The sequence below is a fragment of the Gymnodraco acuticeps genome, unplaced genomic scaffold (genome assembly GCF_902827175.1).
Source record: "Gymnodraco acuticeps unplaced genomic scaffold, fGymAcu1.1, whole genome shotgun sequence".
NCBI classification, from domain to species: Eukaryota; Metazoa; Chordata; class Actinopteri; order Perciformes; family Bathydraconidae; genus Gymnodraco; species Gymnodraco acuticeps.
The window spans coordinates 7,108,613-7,129,240 of record NW_022989799.1 but is presented as its reverse complement, the minus strand read 5'-3'; the positions used below and the strand labels follow the sequence as shown (position 1 = coordinate 7,129,240).

General features: G+C 41.7%; 1 protein-coding gene across 1 annotated transcript; it reads right to left on the bottom strand.

Moving 5' to 3' along the window:
* Positions 1-433: 433 nt before the first annotated feature.
* On the bottom strand, positions 434-8,658 carry LOC117551430. The gene is made up of 10 exons (XM_034224335.1): positions 8,400-8,658; positions 8,156-8,214; positions 7,117-7,218; positions 6,428-6,574; positions 6,008-6,144; positions 5,818-5,912; positions 2,810-3,139; positions 2,553-2,721; positions 2,096-2,223; positions 434-1,801 (listed from the first exon to the last, which is right to left on the bottom strand). The coding sequence occupies exons 5-10, from the start codon at positions 6,009-6,011 to the stop codon at positions 1,550-1,552; spliced, it is 978 nt and encodes a 325-aa protein (XP_034080226.1). The 5' UTR covers positions 6,012-6,144; positions 6,428-6,574; positions 7,117-7,218; positions 8,156-8,214; positions 8,400-8,658; the 3' UTR covers positions 434-1,549.
* Positions 8,659-20,628: the final 11,970 nt, after the last annotated feature.

Below are 20,628 nucleotides of genomic sequence, written 5' to 3'. Positions count from 1 at the left end.
CCTCGTCAGCGCAGACTCTCGCATCGTTATTTTTGCAAACTTTGCAGGGGGCTTGACCCTCGTCTTAGCCATGGCTTGTATTTGTCTTCTGCTAGCCAACGCTCGTTGAAACTGCAACCTCCTGGCACACAGTCATCTATCACTCTCATCAGAATGCCCAGGTCACACGTAACACAAACACTTGCAGGTCGCGCGCATAGCGCGGGAAGGTGCAGCGGAGCTGTTTTATGTAGAAGCGAAGCAATTATTTTCTTTTAATCTAAAAAGCGAACTATTCAGTCAGACAGCAATTTATTGTAAAAGTAAAGCATTTACATTTTCAAGCACTTTATCTCAATTTCAAGCACCATTCCCAAAATTCAAGCACTTTCCCAACCTTGAAAACACCACGTCAAATTTCAAGCATTTTCAAGGATTTCAAGCACCCGTACGAACTCTGCATATTTCTTTAAGTCTTCTGAGTGAAACAGAGATACAAGATGAATGTTCATCAACACAGAATTAAGCTTTGGAGGGAAATTTCTCAAAATAAAATAAACACAGCCAAGTTTGTGCACACCCTTTTTTGAGCCTAATGGATTAGCGGTCTCAAAATCATCATAGTAGAGCTGTATCTGCATAGCATTTTCTTGTTGTGAGAATAAACAGTGGTTCCTGAAGTACGCGCCATCGTTTAAATCTCTGTAAAAGCCCTCCTGGTGTTGTTTAGCTCTTTGAAAACTGTTACAAAGTTCTGTGTTCTTAAACATAGATGAAAGAGACCCCATGATGGGTACATACATGAACTTATCATTGACAGGAAATTGCCTGTATAGTCCTGTTGTTTTATCTCTGCGTGTATCAAAACGCACACCAAGACTATACTCGACAGGTTGAACTATTTTCCATTTCTCCTCAAAATGCCTACTTCCGTTTAGATTCTGTGTTAAGACATGAAAAAGGATTCCCAAGCTGATCAAAATAATTCTCAACTTTTTCTAGGGTTTCTTTAGATGCTTCAGATGACAAACATTCAACAACAGCTTATTTTGCATGGGCATGGATGTCCTTAACCAGTTCCTCCATCGAACCAACTAAACATTGCACAGTACTTTCAGGAACTCCTGATGCTTGTACTTGAGCAATAACTGAGCTGCACATGTCTAGTAATTTCCTTTTCTCCATCGGGATGTGTGTAGTGACCGTCACAGGAGAATCCACATTAACTGGCTGTGAAACAGAAGCTCCAACAAAAGCTCCAGGTTCAAACTCAACATGGCTGGCGACATCTAGATCAACACTGTGTTCATGTGCTCGAGATAGGTGCCGCTTGTAACCAGAGTATGTGCAAAACACAATTGAACATCCAAGCTCTCCACAGTGCAAACGCAAAGACCTTCCTGGGTACAAACCATGCTGAAACTTCAAATGTCTAAATAACACTGAACAGTTTATGTGGTGTACCTTGCAAATGTAACATGTGAACATTAGTTCAAGTCAGAAAGGACTGCCTTTCAAACTGAACTGTGAAGAAGTCTTGCTCCAATTTCCTTGACTCGAGGACTCTCCTTCACACTTCCAACATCAATGCCATACACGGTTGTCTGGATGAATGTGTAGAAGTTGCATAGTGCTTCATCATAAGACACATCAAAAGCAAAATGTGCCTTGAAGAGCTCGTCAAAGGCAGCAACTCCAGTCTGCGTCTTACAGGAATGGCCTTTTGGTCCATGACGATGTAGAAATGTTGGATGCTGTCGTTTCTTTCTCCAACACACAGGAGGCCAGTGTCCTTGAGGAAGGTCTCAATGCATTTCCTGACCTGAGAGAAAGAGATAGACAGCGAATGAATCACAAGGAATAGAACTTGGAATTTGGAGAAGAATTAGGATAAAATCTTCAAATGACTGGAAGAGCACAATTATTTTTTCCTTTCACAATTACTTTCAAATTAGGACAAAAGCTGCTCCCGTGTTGTAACACCAACCCGGTCTGAACATTTAAAAAAAATCTGCAGCATGTCAAGCCACTTAAAAATTACTATCAGATCTTTACAATCAAACATCTGTTGTTTTCTAAATGGAAATATACATTAAAAACGTTTCGAAGAACATACCCTTAAGAACTTCACCAGGCGGCCAGCAGCATCCTTTGCACTAATCTTGACACGTGACTTCTTGCCCTTGGATGTTGGCGGCAACAGGTGAAGAAGCAGAAGGATGGCAGCCACCTCACAGTCCCATACTACAGACAAATCATTTACACCATTTCAATTACTTGAATGACTTAACCAATATTATCTCATGTTTGAGCCTATTTTTCACAGATCATTGATGCTTTATATGTTGTGTTTTTAGAATAATGATTGATAATAGATGGACCTGAGTCTCCCCAGAAGTTGATTTCCATATCGCATTAATTTAATATTGTATAAAACAGTTATGTTAAGTACATGGGTTATGGAGCAAAGCAGCCAAAACATGAAAAGCTCTGGTATGGTCCAATACTTTAGATTAGATAGGGAACACAGTGAATGCCCTATGTGTCAACTGAAGACACCAATTTACACTTACCACCATCATCAGATTCTTGTTGTGCAGACAAAATAAGCTCATCCACGTGCAAACTTCCAGGAAGATTTTTGCAATCTGCAATGATCCTTGGTTTGAAGAACGTTGGCCATTTCGCAAGAAATTTACCAGAGACTTCCTCGCCAAAGAGCATAGTGAAGTCTTGTTCAATCTTAAACACAAAACATGACAGGGAAAACTACATTAGTGAGAACAAAAATGAACTACCACAAAGCTTTTAAAAAGTCGTTATTTCTTACCAAGCCTGATGTGTCCAGGAATCTTGGAAAAAGGTCTAGGACAGTGGAGGCTGTGGCTCGGTCTTGAACAACCTTTTGTCTTTGCTGAAATGTTGCCTTCATTTTGTCTTGGACCAGGGTTATGTCACTTGAGTGCCTCATCACCGACATAGCTTCATTGCCTTCATCACCTGATAACTGCCTCACAGGTGAATGCATGATGCGATGAGTCTTAGGTCCGCCTTGAAAAGAGACCTTGGATTTCTCGATTTCTTGAGCCGAGTTGCGCTGCACAGTTTTCAGCCTCCATGCCAGGTAACCAGAACCACTCTGGTGATCATAGAAATACTCCTGTTGATTTAATTAAAAGTTAATCCATCACCTGGTTAAGATCAAGGAATTATCCTAAACATGACCTGTGTCATGTGTGTTCAATTTAATGCATGTAAGAGCTGGTTATGGGTTAAATAATTCAACTGTTACTTAAATACTCAGCCCCCTCCTCTTCATCATCTACATCCTCCCCTGTGACTAAGGTAACTTCGTCACTGTGAACTGACGGCTTCGGGCATTTTTATACAATGTATACTATTTATTGATGTAGTGTTTATTGTATTTTATTTTGAAATATGTTCCCCTTTCCCCATGTCTGTTGCCGTTGATTGTGTGCACCTGGTGCCCTGTGTTGTCTCCTCCCCCCTCACTTGTGTCTTGATTGGGTTGTGCATTTAGGCTCTGGGGTTTTTCTGTTCGGGAGAGAGTGTGTGTGAGATCCTGGTGGTGGCTGGTGACTGTGTTCACGCGTGGGCAGCAGATTGATGCTGTGTTTATGACTTAATAAATGCCCACACCGGGTTGTATTTTGGACGTTCTGCCTCTGCCTCCTTGCTTGGTCTGGGCCGCTCAATTGTCAGCTTCACAATTGGTGTCAGAAGTGGGATTGACCAAGTGAGGAGGTGAAAATGATGGAGGGGAATAACCGCAAGTTTGAGGAACTAACGGAGATGATGATGTTAATCATGCAGTCTCAGACAGCCGGAGAGCAGCAGTGTTTACGGATACAACAACAGGTATCTGAGATAGAAGAGGAACGGAGACTCCGGAGGCAAGACGGCAGGTTGGCTGAAGAGCTCGGCCGCATCAACGTCCGATATGGGGACCAGGCCCAAAGAGGGGAAAAGGTGACGCAACAGATTCAAGAGTACCGTATGGAGCTCCGGGAGCAGGACCGTAGAAACCAACAGAAGGAGGAGGCGGAGCAGATAATGGAGCGTCAGCTGCTGGAGGAGCTGGAGAGACAGAGACAGGCAGAGCTCACGGCCCAGAAGGCCAGAAAGAAGGAGCTGATCAAAACCCTGGAGGAGAATAACCGCCAGATGAAGAGGGAACTTGAGCGAGTGGCCGCTGAGAAGCTGGAGAAGGTCAACAGGAGCCTACAGCGTCACCTGCAGCGCAGCGTGGAGGAGAAGGAGGAGCGCGAGTGGGAGCTCCTCAACATGAAGAAGCAGATAGCCACTCTGATGCAGCGGCTCCGGGCGGACCCCGCTCAGCTGGAGAGGTTGCAGTCCATGCTCTCTGTGAAGAACGGAGGGATACAGGACCTCAGGAGGAAATCTCTGTCAGAGCATCAGAGAGTTTTGGAGTTTGAGAGGAAGCTCTACTCAATTGAACGGCTGCTCAAACAGACTCAGAGTGACAAGATCAAACTGCAGATCAGAGTAAGCGAACTGCAACACAAGTATGAGCCCAACGAAGCAAAAAAGGATCGGATCCCGAAGAGGAAGAAAGAGAAGCTTCCTTTCGACATCATGGCACCCTCTGAGGAAACCACGCTGCACAAGGGGCCGCAGGTTGTTGCCGTGGGGATAGACATCACCAAGATAACGAATTCAGACGCTGAAGCAGCTAATACAGTGGAGACCGAGAAGCTCCCGGTTGAGGAGCTGGTCAGGAAGGGGTACGATGAGGATCCGGTGCAGAGGCAGCTGAGGCTGGAGAAGGTCAGAGCCACTCCGCAGCACATAGAGGAGTCCAGGAAACACCGGGCGGAGTGGAGAACCATGGAGGAAAGAAAAATGGCCATGGCCAGAGAGCGATGCAACCATGCGCATCGCGCGGTGGTCCGGTGCCTTGCAGCCGCACAACTTTGCCGTTAAGTACCGGCCAGGGAAGTCAAACCGGGTGGCTGACTGGTTGTCCCGAAGCCAAGACTGTTAAGACACTGTGCTTCCTGTGGAGAGGGGTAAGGAAATGTGACTAAGGTAACTTCGTCACTGTGAACTGACGGCTTCGGGCATTTTTATACAATGTATACTATTTATTGATGTAGTGTTTATTGTATTTTATTTTGAAATATGTTCCCCTTTCCCCATGTCTGTTGCCGTTGATTGTGTGCACCTGGTGCCCTGTGTTGTCTCCTCCCCCCTCACCTGTGTCCTGTTGGGTTGATTGGGTTTGCATTTAGGCTCTGGGGTTTTTCTGTTTGGGAGTGTGTGTGTGTGAGATCCTGGTGGTGGCTGGTGACTGTGTTCACGTGGGCAGCAGATTGATGCTGTGTTTATGACGTAATAAATGCCCACACCGGGTTGTATTTTGGACGATCTGCCTCTGCCTCCTTGCTTGGTCTGGGCCGTTCAATTGTCAGCTTCACATCCCCCTTGGTCAGATTCTCCGCCAATACAACCTGGACTTTCACTGTTACGCTGATGACACATAGATTTACCTCAGCACCAAATCCCCCCACAACTCCCCCAAGACCTCCGTGAGTCTGAGTCTCTCACCCTGTTCCCGCCTCAAAACTCAACTCTTCAACTCTGTATCCATAAGCCCCCCCCCCCCCTCTCAACCAACTTCCTCCTGACTGCTTTTCTGTTATGTTTTGTTTCTTTGTGGTTTTGTTTGTCTACCCTCCCTCCCAAACGTAAAGCGTCTTTGGGTTCAAGAAAAGCGCTATAGAAATAAAATGTATTATTATAGCAGAACGTAATATATTAGCTTTAAAAACAAAGCATATTAATATCAATACTTACATAACCATTCTTTGAATCGGGGTCTTTTAAATTTGGGAACAACGTTTTTAATGCCAAGTGTGTAGGTAATGCGGACATGGGCTGGAGGGATCCTCCTGAGAAGAAACAAATGTATTACAAATATTTATAAAGACAGAAAATGAGGAAAATGTATCAAATCAAAACAAGATTTTAAGCATACAATACTTACCCATGGCTCTCTACCATGTCTGCCACAAGTTTATTGATCATTTTTCTTCTTGTACCATCACAAAGACTCTTTTTTTTCTCATATTCCTTGATGACTTGGTCACCACCTGGCTTTGAATGCAGGGCTGCGTTGACAATCTGAAACAACAATTGCCTAGCATTCAGCACAAACATTTCACCTAGCTAACAAGGACATATATTAATGTCGGTTCGTAACTATAAATCAGGGCTGAAAACAGCGTTTTAGGATAAATGGATATTGGATACACAGCTTTCCTCACTGGCATCTTGCCCCTTTCACACAGAACATTCCATTTGAGCATTTCATGGGAATTTCCCTTGTTTTTTTAAGACACTTACTATTGGTACAAATAATTATGAATTATGTGCAGCATCAGTTAAAACACACCAGATAACTTACATCTCTTGCACTGCTGCTGTCAGGGGGTCCTTCAATCAGCTGTCTTTTCCAAGCTTTGGTAGATTCTAGTCTTATTGTTGAGTCCGAGCTTGATGATGACCCATCAGATAAGAATGATCCCTCTGAAGAAGACTTCACACTCTCTTTCTCACACACACACACACACACACACACACACACACACACACACACACACACACACACACACACACACACACACACACACACACACACACACACACACACACACACACACACACACACACACACACACACACACACACACACACACACACACACACACACATACACACACACACACACACACACACACACACACACACACACACACACACACACACACACACACTAACAAACACACACACACACACACACACACACACTTCAAGGTTATTAGAATTATAACATTTATTATAGCATTTTATTACCATCGCATTATTCAGTGAAGGCCTTGAAAGACACCCGAGATGAATTCAAAAGCTCATCAAAGATGTCAGAATCCACTTCCACTCCTGTAGAATCCTTTAGCATCAAGGAAGTCAAACCTGGCAAATTGAATTTTGCCAGCACTGAAACAAAGGATAATTTGGACCATATCATAACTCACAAGTTAAACATACAACACTGAAACTCTTGAAAGCAACCATGATGCAAGACACTTTAATTACCTCATTGTAAGAACTCAGAGTAATTGTAGACATCCTCTACTTTTGGTACCCTGACCCATTTGCTCACACTCTTGTATTCGACAGGAACCAGCATGTCACCACCTTCAAAGGGAAAATGACTTATATTATCATACATATACACAGATACCTATACCTATATACACAAACATATATGTATATAAATACAGACACACATATATAATACATATGTACAACCCATGCTATGAAGCATACAACTTATAAAAACAGCCTGCACATTTTTTATAGTTAGCTAAGATAATATAACTGGTTATTTAGCTACAATTATCTAAAATACACTTGGTTATAAAGTTGATTGTACTATATCAGCATGTTTAAGCTAGGAACTAGAAGAGGACCGCTGGGCTCACGTCAGGGAATGCATGACTGCTGGGATTGTTGTGCTAATCTGCTTAATTACGGGACGGCGGGGGAAATAGGTGAACATGTGACAAAGCAGCGTTATAAAGTTAATAGCTTAGATAAATAAAGCTTACAATAGTCCACACTCGTTTCCCTACCCCCGTCACATACACAGGAGAGCGCCGCAGTGTTCACTCGCGTTCGTTCTCTGCTTCAGTAGGAGGTTGCTGTCGGGTGGTTGCTAATTGCAAGCTAATAATGCTAGTAGTAAAGCGACCGTCGACTCCACGAGGACACACGGTGATAGCGGTTTATAACTCTAGCTTCCAACATGGCGGAAACACCCCATAATGAAACGCGGCTAACATCGGTCCGCAAGCCCCGGGACGGTGGGGGAAATAGGTGAACATGTGACAAAGCAGCGTTATAAAGTTAATAGCTTAGAGAAATAAAGCTTACAATAGTCCACATTCGTTTCCCTCCCCCCGTCTCACACACTCAGGGGAGCGCCGTGGTTGCTAATTGCAAGCTAATAATGCTACCGTCGACGTCGTCGACTCATACGTCATAATCCACAACCTTACATTTTAACAAGATACACGTTTCAAGATACTCTTTATTTAACTTCTCCTTTTCGCATATTGTAAAAACAACTCACCTCTGTCCTCTCTGTCCCCTAATGCGCCTCCTGTTCATGTCGAATGTAGGTCTATTCTCCTGTAATTCAAGTTTACTCATCAGTATAGTTGCAATGGTGAAATTCGACATAAAAAAACTATTTCAAATTGGATTAAAAAGTTACAGATACAAGATATACATATTAAGTAAATAATTACAATTTACAGACATTATTCATGGTTACAGCAACCGCAAAACATTAATTTTAATCGAGTGAAACTTACCGCTTTGGTTAGAGAAATGGCTGTCGAAGGTCTTGGATGGCGCTCCTTTGCCGGAAATTGAGGGGTGTGGTCAATTCAACAGTCGGCATGTGAGAGTCCTCACAACGACCAAAATTGACACCAACACTTTCAGGAAAAAACTCTCTGAGTGATAGCTTGACTAAACTAAGTGTTAACATAACACTGAACCCTGCTGATTAACACTAACACTGAAAATATAACTGCTGTGCAGGAGGGGGGGTGGTGGTGCCGTGAATAAGGCCGAATATGGATGTGAGGGAGACATGCTGGAGGTCATTAGTCCGTCCTTTGGGGCTCCGTGAGGGGCCACAGAGAGGTGCAATTACTGGTCTCTCTCCTGGAGGTGTGAAATAAGCAGAGTGCCCATGTGAGGGAGACATGCTGGAGGTCTGTAGTCCGTCCTTTGGTGGTCTGTGAGGGGCCACAGAGAGGTGGTTTTCGCGGTCTCTTTCCTGGAGGTGTGAATTAAGTGCCCAAGTTATGGAGGCATGCTGCATCATTAGTCCGTCTTTTGGGGCTCTTGGAGCAGCCAAATTGGCCATGATAAGATGCATCAACACATGTGTTAACAGAATCACCACGTGTTGAGTGAATCACCACATGCGATACTAGAGTCAACCTACTCAGCCTGTTCTTGTACTCTGTTCTGTTCACTGGTTTTCCAAAAAGTGAATTCGACTATTTTGACTGTGGAGGAATGCAAGGGGAGTTGACAGGGGGCTCTACCCGCGTTATGAGGCACTATTTTCGGATACTTTTTTACATTTTCTGCACAGCTTGCTCTCTGGGTTCACAGGTTCACTCTGACTCTATTTACACCACTTTTCCCAACGTTTCAAACCCTTTTCCTGGATAAAATTAGGTCTGTCACTTTGGGTAACCGCACCACTCTCGGACGTCTCCCGAGAGTGGACGTCCATTGCCTCTAAATAGGGTTAGGGTTAGCTTTAAAGAACATGTTGAAGAACCAACTAAAGTTTGGAAGAAACAAATGTTGGCTTTAAGGAGAGAATAAAGGATCTAAAAATGTCCTTGTCATGAATCCTTATCAGCTCATGTAAATGCTTGAGCACAACTGGGCTTGGATGTTGCCATGTATACAGTAGCTGTTGGCTTTGTTTTAGTTGCAAAAGTCTAAAAATCATTGCCTTGCGGTCATGAGACCAGCCAATATGTCCACAAAGATCTTGCTTCTTCTCCCGTCAAGAGTTTTGACGGGAGACTTTGATCCTTAAAAATTATAGAAAAACTTTTAGATGTAATCAATTCTACAAGGAGGGGAGGTAGAGATGCATGGTGGGGTTGGAGTGATGAGGGCGGCCGGTCGGGGCAGAGTCTGTAGCTGAAATAATGATGATGCTGATGAAGTGCAGAACGGGCATCCAGTGGCACAGCTGGCAGAGGTGGCCCAGTTAGCCCAGTTAGCCGGCTGGCTTCCACTGGACCACGCACAGATGCCCATTAACTGCCCCGCTGATGACACCCCTGGGGCATAACACACACACACACACACACACACACACACACACACACACACACACACACACACACACACACACACACACACACACACACACACACACACACACACACACACACAAACAAACACACGCATTTGTAAAGATATATATACACATATTACACCGGGACAAAGATATAAGCACACATGCAAGAGACAACCCCAAACAATATTTTGATATACAGCATATGTAGACATGCACACACATGCACACCAACACACGTACACAAAAACACACACGAAGATATACTGTATATACACATTATAACTGCCAAGACAAAGATATAACTACACATGCTAGAGACACAATTGAACAATATTTTGATATAAAGCACATGCACACACAAACACCCATCCCTAAACACACACACACACACACACACACACACACACACACACACACACACACACACACACACACACACACACACACACACACACACAAACACAGTGAAAAAATGTCTCACCCAAGTCCAAACATCTCTAAACAAATATTTTCCGCAAAAATATGTCCCAACACACGCATGTACAAACCAACACACATATCATGCTGCTTAGCCACTATGTTCCAGCAATCACCACACAGACCCTGTGACTGCCCCCACACACCCCCACACACACACAGTGCAATTCTCACCTCAGGGCAGAGATGTGCTCTGATGTTTCCGGGGCAGTGGGCAGTCACGAGTGTGTGTGTGTGCCTGACAGCTGTTTGTGTGCATGTCCGTGTGTCCGTGTGTGTTTGTGTGTGTTGGCGTGGTGCCCTAATTTGACAGAGCCAGAGCAGTGGTTGATCCCCTGTGCAGTTGATTTGGCTTGATGTTGACCCTACAGGCATTGTCAGCTCCAACATGCTCCCTGTCTCCTCATGTAGCCCAGCACGACACTGAGTGGACACACACACACACACACATACGGACACACACCACGCGCAACAAAGTGCACAAACATTCATTTAATGCAATAAAACAAGTCCCACCTTTTACCTATTTTAATATTTCTGTATTCAACTATTTTTATTTTTTAATTTGTGATACTTATAATTTTTCTTTTAGGAATTATTTAATAGTATTTTTTTATTTGTTTTGAAGGATTTATGAAATTATCTTTTATTTTTTATTTCCATTCACTTTCTTTTTTATAGTTAATTTGAAGTACTTAAAACAGTTGTCTATAAATGATATAATGGTATGTCTGTTTTATTAGATTTGTAGTATTTACGATGTTGTTTAAATACTTCATAGTTGTTCTTTATAACTATATTTTTTCCACCAAAGCTTGTAAATGTAAATTGATGCAAAATATAAAAAAACAATTCAGATCGGCTTTATACATTTTCAAAAGAAGAGGAAAACAGTTACCATAAGAGAAAAATAGAAATATTATATTCTTATAATCTTCTGCGTGTGCGTCAGAGTGCCAAATGTTGTCTCTTTGCCTAGACAGAAGATATCTTAAAAATACATAAAATCAAATAATTCTACATTTCTATACATCAGTTACTCTCAATCCCTCAGAATGATTCTCTATCATTGGTTGATGGCACTGTATAACAGCAGTGCTGAGGCCAGAAACACAGAGTGGCGGACTAAAAATCTAAAGCATAGAAACATAATGCATAATATATTCCAATAATATATTTTTGTCTTGTCGAAGAGCTTTATTTCCCTGCAGTCAGTGCAGAAAAAACCCTTTCCACATGACTCGTGGCTGCGGAAAGAGATTATGTTTCTAATTCAGTTGGACTTGAATATTTATACATAGCCTTTTGATTTGTGAAATACAGTGTCAGCACTTGTTGTGTGTTTGAAGCCATGTGAGTGTGAGTCCTCATTGATAAAAAACAACAAAAGTTAATGTTTTACTGCAACGTCATTGTGTTTGTGCGCTATGTGTGTATGTGTGTGTGTCACTTTCTTTCTCTTTCCATCATTCCTACACTCCCATCTGTCTTCCATTCTCTCCTTGTCTGTTAGAAATACATATTATGTGCTTTCTCTGGTTACTCGTTTGTGCACTTTGATCCAAACATTTTTCCTTTTTTTGGACCTTTCAGAGTGGCGTATGTTTGTGTGTGTGTGTGTGTGTGTGTGTGTGTGTGTGTGTGTGTGTGTGTGTGTGTGTGTGTGTGTGTGTGTGTGTGTGTGATGCCTTCAGAGTCCATCAGGCTGTCCCTGCTGGAACAGATCCTCTGAGGTAAAGGCCATATTTTAATCCCTGGGTCCATCTAATCTCCTCATATTCACATCTCAGATTAACACAGACAGACATAGCGGTTTGATGCCTGTCATCATCAGTCGCTGTGTGTGTGTGTGTGTGTGTGTGTGTGTGTGTGTGTGTGTGTGTGTGTGTGTGTGTGTGTGTGTGTGTGTGTGTGTATGTGTGTGTGTGTGTGTGTGTGTGTGTGTGTGTGGTGTGTGTGTGTGTGGGTGTGTGTGTGTGTGTGTGAGATGAGGTGCGTGAAAGAGTTTTCAGAATGATTCTGGTGGTCCTGGCTGAGAGAGATTAATTGTTAAAAAATTAAGCTTGTCTAGGGCCGGCGACCCGTGGGTCAACTGTTTTTCTCGCTATATTGAAACACACACACACACACATATCCTGATGCCATCTGCCCTGGGGCTGCTGGCCGGCGATGTCAGCGTGGTAAGAAGGGTGGGATCAGAAATGAGAACAGCATGTACTGTGTGTTTTAACATCAAAGGTGACTCAGTGCCTTCACACACACACACACACACACACACACACACACACACACACACACACACACACACACACACACACACACACACACACACACACACACACACACACACACACACACACACACACACACACACAAGCTGTCCACACATGAAACGTTGATTGTGGTCACTCTCTCTCCGTGCTTTTTGCTCAGGGTAAAAAAAAAAACCAACCAAAGAGGGCAGTGGAACGGGGGAGATTCCTCCGCCAGGCCGCATGAACGCAGACATAAACACACTGACTAATGAAACTCAGGCGTGGAAAGTGTGTGTGTATGTGAATGTGTGGTGTGTTCTAAGTAGCTCCATCTGGGTAGAGGTGGCAGCGGAGATGTTTACTTGAGGCTTTAGCCCATCAACTTATTGTCAACAGTTCAAGGGACTGTCAGCGCTCAGTGTGTGTGTGTGTGTGTGTGTGTGTGTGTGTGTGTGTGTGTGTGTGTGTGTGTGTGTGTGTGTGTGTGTGTGTGTGTGTGTGTGAGAGGCAGAAAGAGAGTGTGTTTGGAGGGGGTTCGTGGTTAGGGGTACGGAGTGAGCAGGGAACAGAAAACAGCGTGTGTCTGAAATTTGAAATGTACCTTAATGATTGCAAAATGTGAAGTCAGAATGTGAAAAAGGATTATAATCGAGATCTTGGTTGAAGCAATTAACCAGTTCTGACTGGACAAATACAAAACGATCAATATCTAAATATACAGTTATCAATTTACTGTAAAGGCCCTGACACACCAAGCTGACACCAAAGAACCAACACAGTCTCACTCCCTGATAGTCCAATAGCTACGCTTGGTCAGGGTCCTTTGGCCTGCAGTTGTGACGCACCGAGGCTCCTTCAGCTTCATAAACGGACGCAAAGAGCTTTCAACTGATTGCAATGTATTCCCATCTGCGGCGGTATTTGACGCTCATGGAAGCACCGCATCGGTCTATGTCGGCGGCAGTTAAAGGCAATGTGAGCGTCCATTCCCATAGGATAATGGATAATTTTACACCCGGAAGTAAGTATTCTCCTTACTGTCGATTGATTTGACAGTGATATCTGCACTACTCATCAACTCAAAAACACCAGATTATCCTTGTTAATTACACAACATTGATTGGTTTAAATTGTGCTTTTGTATTTTTCCCCTTCGATTCAGAGAAACAAATATTTTTTCTGAGTTTAGGATGGCAGAAGACACTACACTACCCATAAGTGTGTATTCGTCATTCAAAAGAGGCAACCAAAAGACAGAATGCATGATATATACAAACTTCAGCTCTCTGAAGCAGAAATAAACTATTTAAGCATTTTGGCTGGCAACCTTAACCTCTTAAGCCCTGAGCCTGTTTTTAAGGTTTCAGGCTCGAAAATGCTATGCCCAAAACAAATGACTATAACTTAACTTCTAAAAGGGTTATATGAATCATTTCTTTTTTCAAAGCAAGGTTACATCTGTGAGTTAGATGTAGAAGTGTCAGAATCAATATAGATATTTCTCAGTCAGAGTAAATTCAGATGGAACATAGTAAAAAAAGGTAAATTCTTACCCCTGCCTAAAGAAAACCCATTACTTATAGTGAAAACTACCCTTGAATGATGGGATAGTAGACTAAAAGCTTTAGGAATCCAAAGTATAACATATAATAAGTACCCTGTATCAAGATTGAGGCAAGACAAGTTAAATTTGACCTTTTTAGAGAGGTTTAGCTAAAAGTAGTCCAGGCAGACTGACATTTGGGCACATTTTGGCACATTTGGATACCATCAGTGCCATTTGACCTTTTTCAGGTACCATACTGTAAAAATAATTGTATTATCACTACAGGTAATCATTCCATCCAAATACAAGTGTTTTTAAAAAAAAAAAAAAAAATTTAAATTACATTTTTTTTTTGTATGTAAATGGTGTGTGTGTGTCTGTGTGTGGACTTTGCCACAGCCCTTACATGTGTATCACCCGACTAACACTTCTAGGAAGGTTTACTTACACAATAACAATTAGGAAACATAGGATACACTTGTCTCTTGTCTTGAGCAGATTTATTTAAAAAATAAAACTAAAAACGACACTAAAACCGAAATAACACCACAAGCATTTTTTTTGTAAATACTGGCAAAAAAGAAAAAATGTACACAACCTGAATGTGTTTAGTGTTTTTGAATTGAGGCACCAGGCACTTAGTACAGTAGATAGGTCTTCACCGTTGTGTTGCCAGCATCAGAGCACCTCCTGAGCGCGGTGGCATCTTCCCCATAATACTTGGGAATGCATACGAGTGATGATGGGGGGGGGGGGGGGGGGACTCCTGAAGGACTTCTGGGTGTGTGGCTTCTTCCTGCCGGGGTCACCCCTCATCTTGTGCAGCTCCTTGTGGAGAAGGAAGCTGTTCACCACTGCAATGTCCAGAAAATGGTAAAAAAAAGGTCTTGTACCATTTCATGGTTTTGTGGTGAACACTGTAGTACACAATCAAAGCATCGGACACATCCACGCAGCCCATGCTTCTGTTGTAGTCCACCACAGCGTCAGGAACGGTAACAATCTTAGTCTTCCACACACCAGCCCGTTTCACTTTCCTCCTGACAGTCTGTCCACCGAATCAGAAGATGCAGAGGGAGGCTGAGTTAGTACTGGTGCAGACGTCTGGCGGCGTAGCTTGGATGTTGATGGCTCTGGGGCAACTGTATGCTGATCTGATGCACGTCGTAGCTCGGATGAGGCAGATGTTGATGGCTGTGATCCAGAAGCCATTTAATACTTGTCTTCATCACTGTGAAAACAAATGTGGAAAAAACAATTACTTTGATTACTTCACTGGCTTATACTTAAAAAAATGTAACTCAAATCAGAAATAATTCCTCCATTTAGCGTGTGTGAAATAACAGTATACATACATATATATATATATATATATATATATATGTGTGTGTGTATACTGTTATTTCATATATATATACTATAGCGTGTGTGAAATAACCGTATAGCCTACATATATATATATATATATATATATGTGTATACTGTTATTTCACACACGCTATAGTATATATATATATATATATATATATGTATACTGTTATTTCACACACACTATAGTATATATATATATATATATATATATATAGATATATATATATATAGACTGTTATACAATACAGCTTTATTTATAAACTGCTATTAGTCAATGTCTGTAGAACTACAAAACAGCATCCATTTGGCGTGTGCGGAATAACAGTGTATATATATATATATATATATACTGGGTTGATATACAATACAGCTTTATTTATATACTGCCGTGTTATAGTCACGAAATACAATTAATCTATTTATACGTTCACCAACATGATGTTGCCATTGTTTTAGTTTCTCACGGAACGATAACGCTACAACAACAAAGCGGCGTCCATTTTGTATTTTGCGAGTGTGGAATTACTATAGATTACACCAAATACACAACTAATAGATACAAACAGAGAGAGTACATACCTTTCCTGAAGTTCCTAATCAGGGTTGCCTTCTGTTGTCTCTGTGTTCTCTGTTCGCTGTTGTCTCTGTTCGCTGTGTTCGTTGCTGCTGTGCTGTGTTCGTTGCTGCTGTGCTGGAGCGGTTGTGCGGCTGATTCTGCTACATCTGTGCGTAAAGCAGCCGCTGCTGGCATTATTCATACTACGCAGGATCCTATCTCTGGAACCCATTGGTCGATTTGGGTGATTGACATGTTTTTTTAAACTTTGGAGCCAATAGAATCGAGGGGGAGTTAGTAAATCCCGCTTTACACTTACGTCAAGGAGAGAGAGGTTTGCGTAAACAGCACGTGAGAAAGCCTAAACCCCGGACTGCAAAACGTTATACCTACGATGCGGCCATGAATGTAATGATGGATTATCAGGAACAATTCTAAAGTGACTAAAATACATTGGATTAACCTTGAGCAGTGTTTTTATTCCCTTGAACACGACTTTTGATCACAAAACAGCAACGGTAAGACATAATTATTGTTATGCTTTAGAACACTGTTGTTGTTTTCTTGCTCTTTTCTGGCTGCTCGCTCAGTGAGTTTGTGTCCTACAGTGATGATACTTATATACAAATAATCTGTGGAGTATCAGCTTTCAGCTGATATGTAGTTTGTGCAGAACATATTAAGTTTTAAAGATCGTTTTTGCTAGTTAGCACCGGAAGTAGCATCAGCCTGTTTTCAATAAGGGCTAATGCTAACGCTTCTTGTGAGACTTGTGTTTTGTTTCGGTAAAAATGGCTCATATCATTAGGTTGCTGAGTTTTTTCCCGTTATTTGAGTATAAGACATTCATAGGTTTTTAAATATTAAGAAGCCCCCAGACGCTGTCTCCTGCAGTGACGTGTTTTTCCGCCCGGTATCGGGGGGGCCGGGTTTAAGAGGTTAAAGTACTTCTGCTACCACATTCCATGCATCAGTAATTATAATCCAAGATTATATTAATATACAACATCATAACACTAACAGGCAGCTGAACAGCCAATCAGAGTGATTTATTTTGCCAACAGCCTTTTGCCGACAGCTAAAGGCGGAAGGTGTCGGCACGGCCGAAAAGACACAACGGTGCAGGACACAACAATCTGAGTAAGGCGACAGGACGCTCATCGACGGCCAGACATCTATCTACATCTATCGACGGCCGAAATCGGCTTGGTGCCTTAAGTCACCCAAGAGTTTCAATAAAGCAATATTTGAGAATAATGGTATGTCAACACTGGAAGCGAGCACATTTTGCATGCGATGCATTTAGAGTCAATGCAAAGACAAGGATAGATAGACGCACATACAAAAATGATAAAATAACTCGAGCTGGAAATTAGCGTGACGCTGTCTGTATCAGTATGTAGTTATTTAAGCATAATTTTGATACGTGTATTACAATTATATCACGGCAGAATGTTAATTATATTGTTGTCGTCAGTTTATTCTAGTCGAATGTTCTGGTATTCCTATCCTTCCAGATGGAGAGTAACATATTATCGCACATTCAAAGAGGCACATTTGACCTATGCTTAACAAGTCATTAAAACTAAACTGAAAAAACTAGCTATGCAGATAAACCCTGGTCAAATGGTCAAAAGTTCACCCAACGAAAGTGAGTAGGTAGACCTTGGGCGGAGACTGCTTTGTCAACTGGGGTTATAATGGTAAAATCAATCAACTATATAGGGTTAAGTATCTTGCCCAAGGATCCATCGACATGTACACTGCATGGGATTGGATATAATCCACAACCTTCTGATTGTAAAACCTGGTGTATAGATTACAAAACTTACATTTTAACTATACCTGCAACAGGCGGTATCCAAAGCAACTCACATACACTTCAATACGGTAGACATGCCTACAGGATTTGGGGTTTAGTATCTTGCCCCATGGACAACTGACCATCCAATTGGTAGATGCCCATTAAGTAATTTTAACAATGTAAAAACCAGACATTGCACATTAACAAACCTGGGTAAAAATAATTATAGTAAAGTTGAAGTGTTCATTTCAAAATAAGCGATGTGTTGCAGTTCATTCTGTCATTGGTAATTATTAAGAATGATTTACAAGTCCTTTACAGGGATGGTGTTCAAAACCACAGGGAAACAAAAAAACGACTTAAATCATTTGGTCCGGTTAAGAAATGTGTGTTTTATCTTTGTCTTCAATAATTTTATATTCTCTAATTAAAACATGTTCGCAGTCTTGTCCCTCATTTCAGTTTTTCTTATCTTTAACCCACAATCCAAGCCTCTTCTCTGAAAAAGAACTAGAACCCAATTTATTAAAACCACCCAGCCAATGCACTTGCTTTTCTTCTAGTTACCAAGATGTATTTTTCAGCGTGACAAATGTTCTGCTGTCTGTGCCATAGCTGGCAGTGGGGAATAGTGGTGTATCTGGATGGAAGGGATCCAAGACAAGCAGGGTGTAGTTTACAGTGGTGCCCTGGCAGACTAATGCCAAACACACATGGTGGAGCCAACCTCCAGCATCACACAACACATGACACTGTGCCGGCCCACCCAGCTCCAAACACAGAAACAACATAATCTGTGCTGATAACTCTGCCAAGTTATTCTGTTTTTTTTACTTAGAACTTCTGGAACCGATATTGACAAATTGATGTCGAGGAAAATATATAAAATATACATAAAAAAGTCTAATTTGGAACTATATCTTAGTCAATGGGGTGCTAGCATCATTTATGTTGTATTTACACTGAACAAAAATATAAACGCAACACTTTTGTTTTTGCTCCCATTGTTCATGAGATGAACTCAAAGATCTAAAACATTTTGCCGAGATAATCCATCCCACCTCACAGTTGTGGCATATCAAGATGCTGATTAGACAGCATGATTATTGCACAGGTGTGCCTTAGGCTGGCCACAATAAAAGGCCACTCTGAAACGTGCATTTTTGATTTATTGGGGGGGTCTGGGGGGGTCCGAAAACCAGTCAGTATCTGGTGTGAGGGGTAGGGTTAGGGTTAGGGTTAGGGTAATGTTGTGAATCGAGTGGCCCATGGTGGTGGTGGGTTTATGGTATGGGCAGGCGTATGTTATGAACAACGAACACAGGCCACTCGATTCACAACATTACCCTAACCCTAACCCTAACCCTCACACCAGATACTGACTGTTTTTTTTTTCGGAACCCCCCAGACCCCCCCAATAAAGCAAACATAAACGTTTCAGAGTGGCCTTTTTATTGTGGTAATAATGCTGTCTAATCAGCATCTTGATATGCCACACCTGTGAGGTGGGATGGATTATCTCGGCAAAGGAGAAGTGCTCACTATCACAGATTTTTTCAGATTTGTGAACAATATTTGAGAGAAATGGTTATTTTGTGTATATAGAAAATGTTTTAGATCTTTGAGTTCATCTCATGAAAAATGGGAGCAAAAATAAAAGTGTTGCGTTTATATTTGTGTTCAGTGTACTTTAAAGTATTTTAATTTAGACTGCTGACCTAACTTGACACTTCAATTTGTTCAGTATTTTCATTATTATGTCCAATGTTTCCACTGCAAATTGTCAGTGTTTTATTGTCACATTTCCGTCATATTTTGCCTTGAATTAATATAATTTTTTTACGACTATAGGGCCATATCTTGCTATATAAACTGTAACATTCTTATTATTAATAATTGGTATTTGCCTTTTGTTTCCAAACATTTGACAATGGAATACTTTAATCAATGGATTATTTCAGGAAAAGATTAGTTGTTGATCTAATGGTATTTAGCAATTTTTCACGGTGTTTCATTCAATAACTTCCCAAAAATCAAATGCTGCTTGGATCAAAACTTAGCATAGATGATTATGAAATACACAAGCTTCAGAGATTTTCACGTTTTCTTCTACGACATAAAGTAAGTCAGTAGAAACCCAACTTGTGAATGTACAAAGCTTTTATGTGTTTAATGTCATCGCACCGAACATTAGCCTTCTTTAGCTTAGTGTTGGTGGCCTAGCGTTAGCATTTCACTTCTGGCAATTGCATTTTTGGTTGAAAAAACACAAAGTGTTGTGGAGATAATCCTGCTGAACAAAACGTGTTAAGTATTATAATGTGTGTTTGACGCAGAGCAAATTTTCCGCACTATACCGAAATCCAATGGGGAAATCCATTGCTTTTTGTTAAAGGGAACCCTTGGCGATGCTAACTTCCGGGTCCGCCTACAAAAACACATCATCACTGCACCACTCTATTTTCGGTGAAAAATATGTGGAGACCATAAAGTACAAAAACAAGTATCGGTAGTTGCAGCTATTTGAGGTGTTTAATCGTACATTGTAGAGCTCTATTGTGGCTTTTAGACCTCTATTGGTCTCTCTGAGCAAGAGCCATTCACCTCCACTCTGAGCTGCAGAGGCCGCAGCTGTAGTGCCCTTCTCACACACACAAACAAACACACGCACACACACTCCCCTGTGTCCCCCTG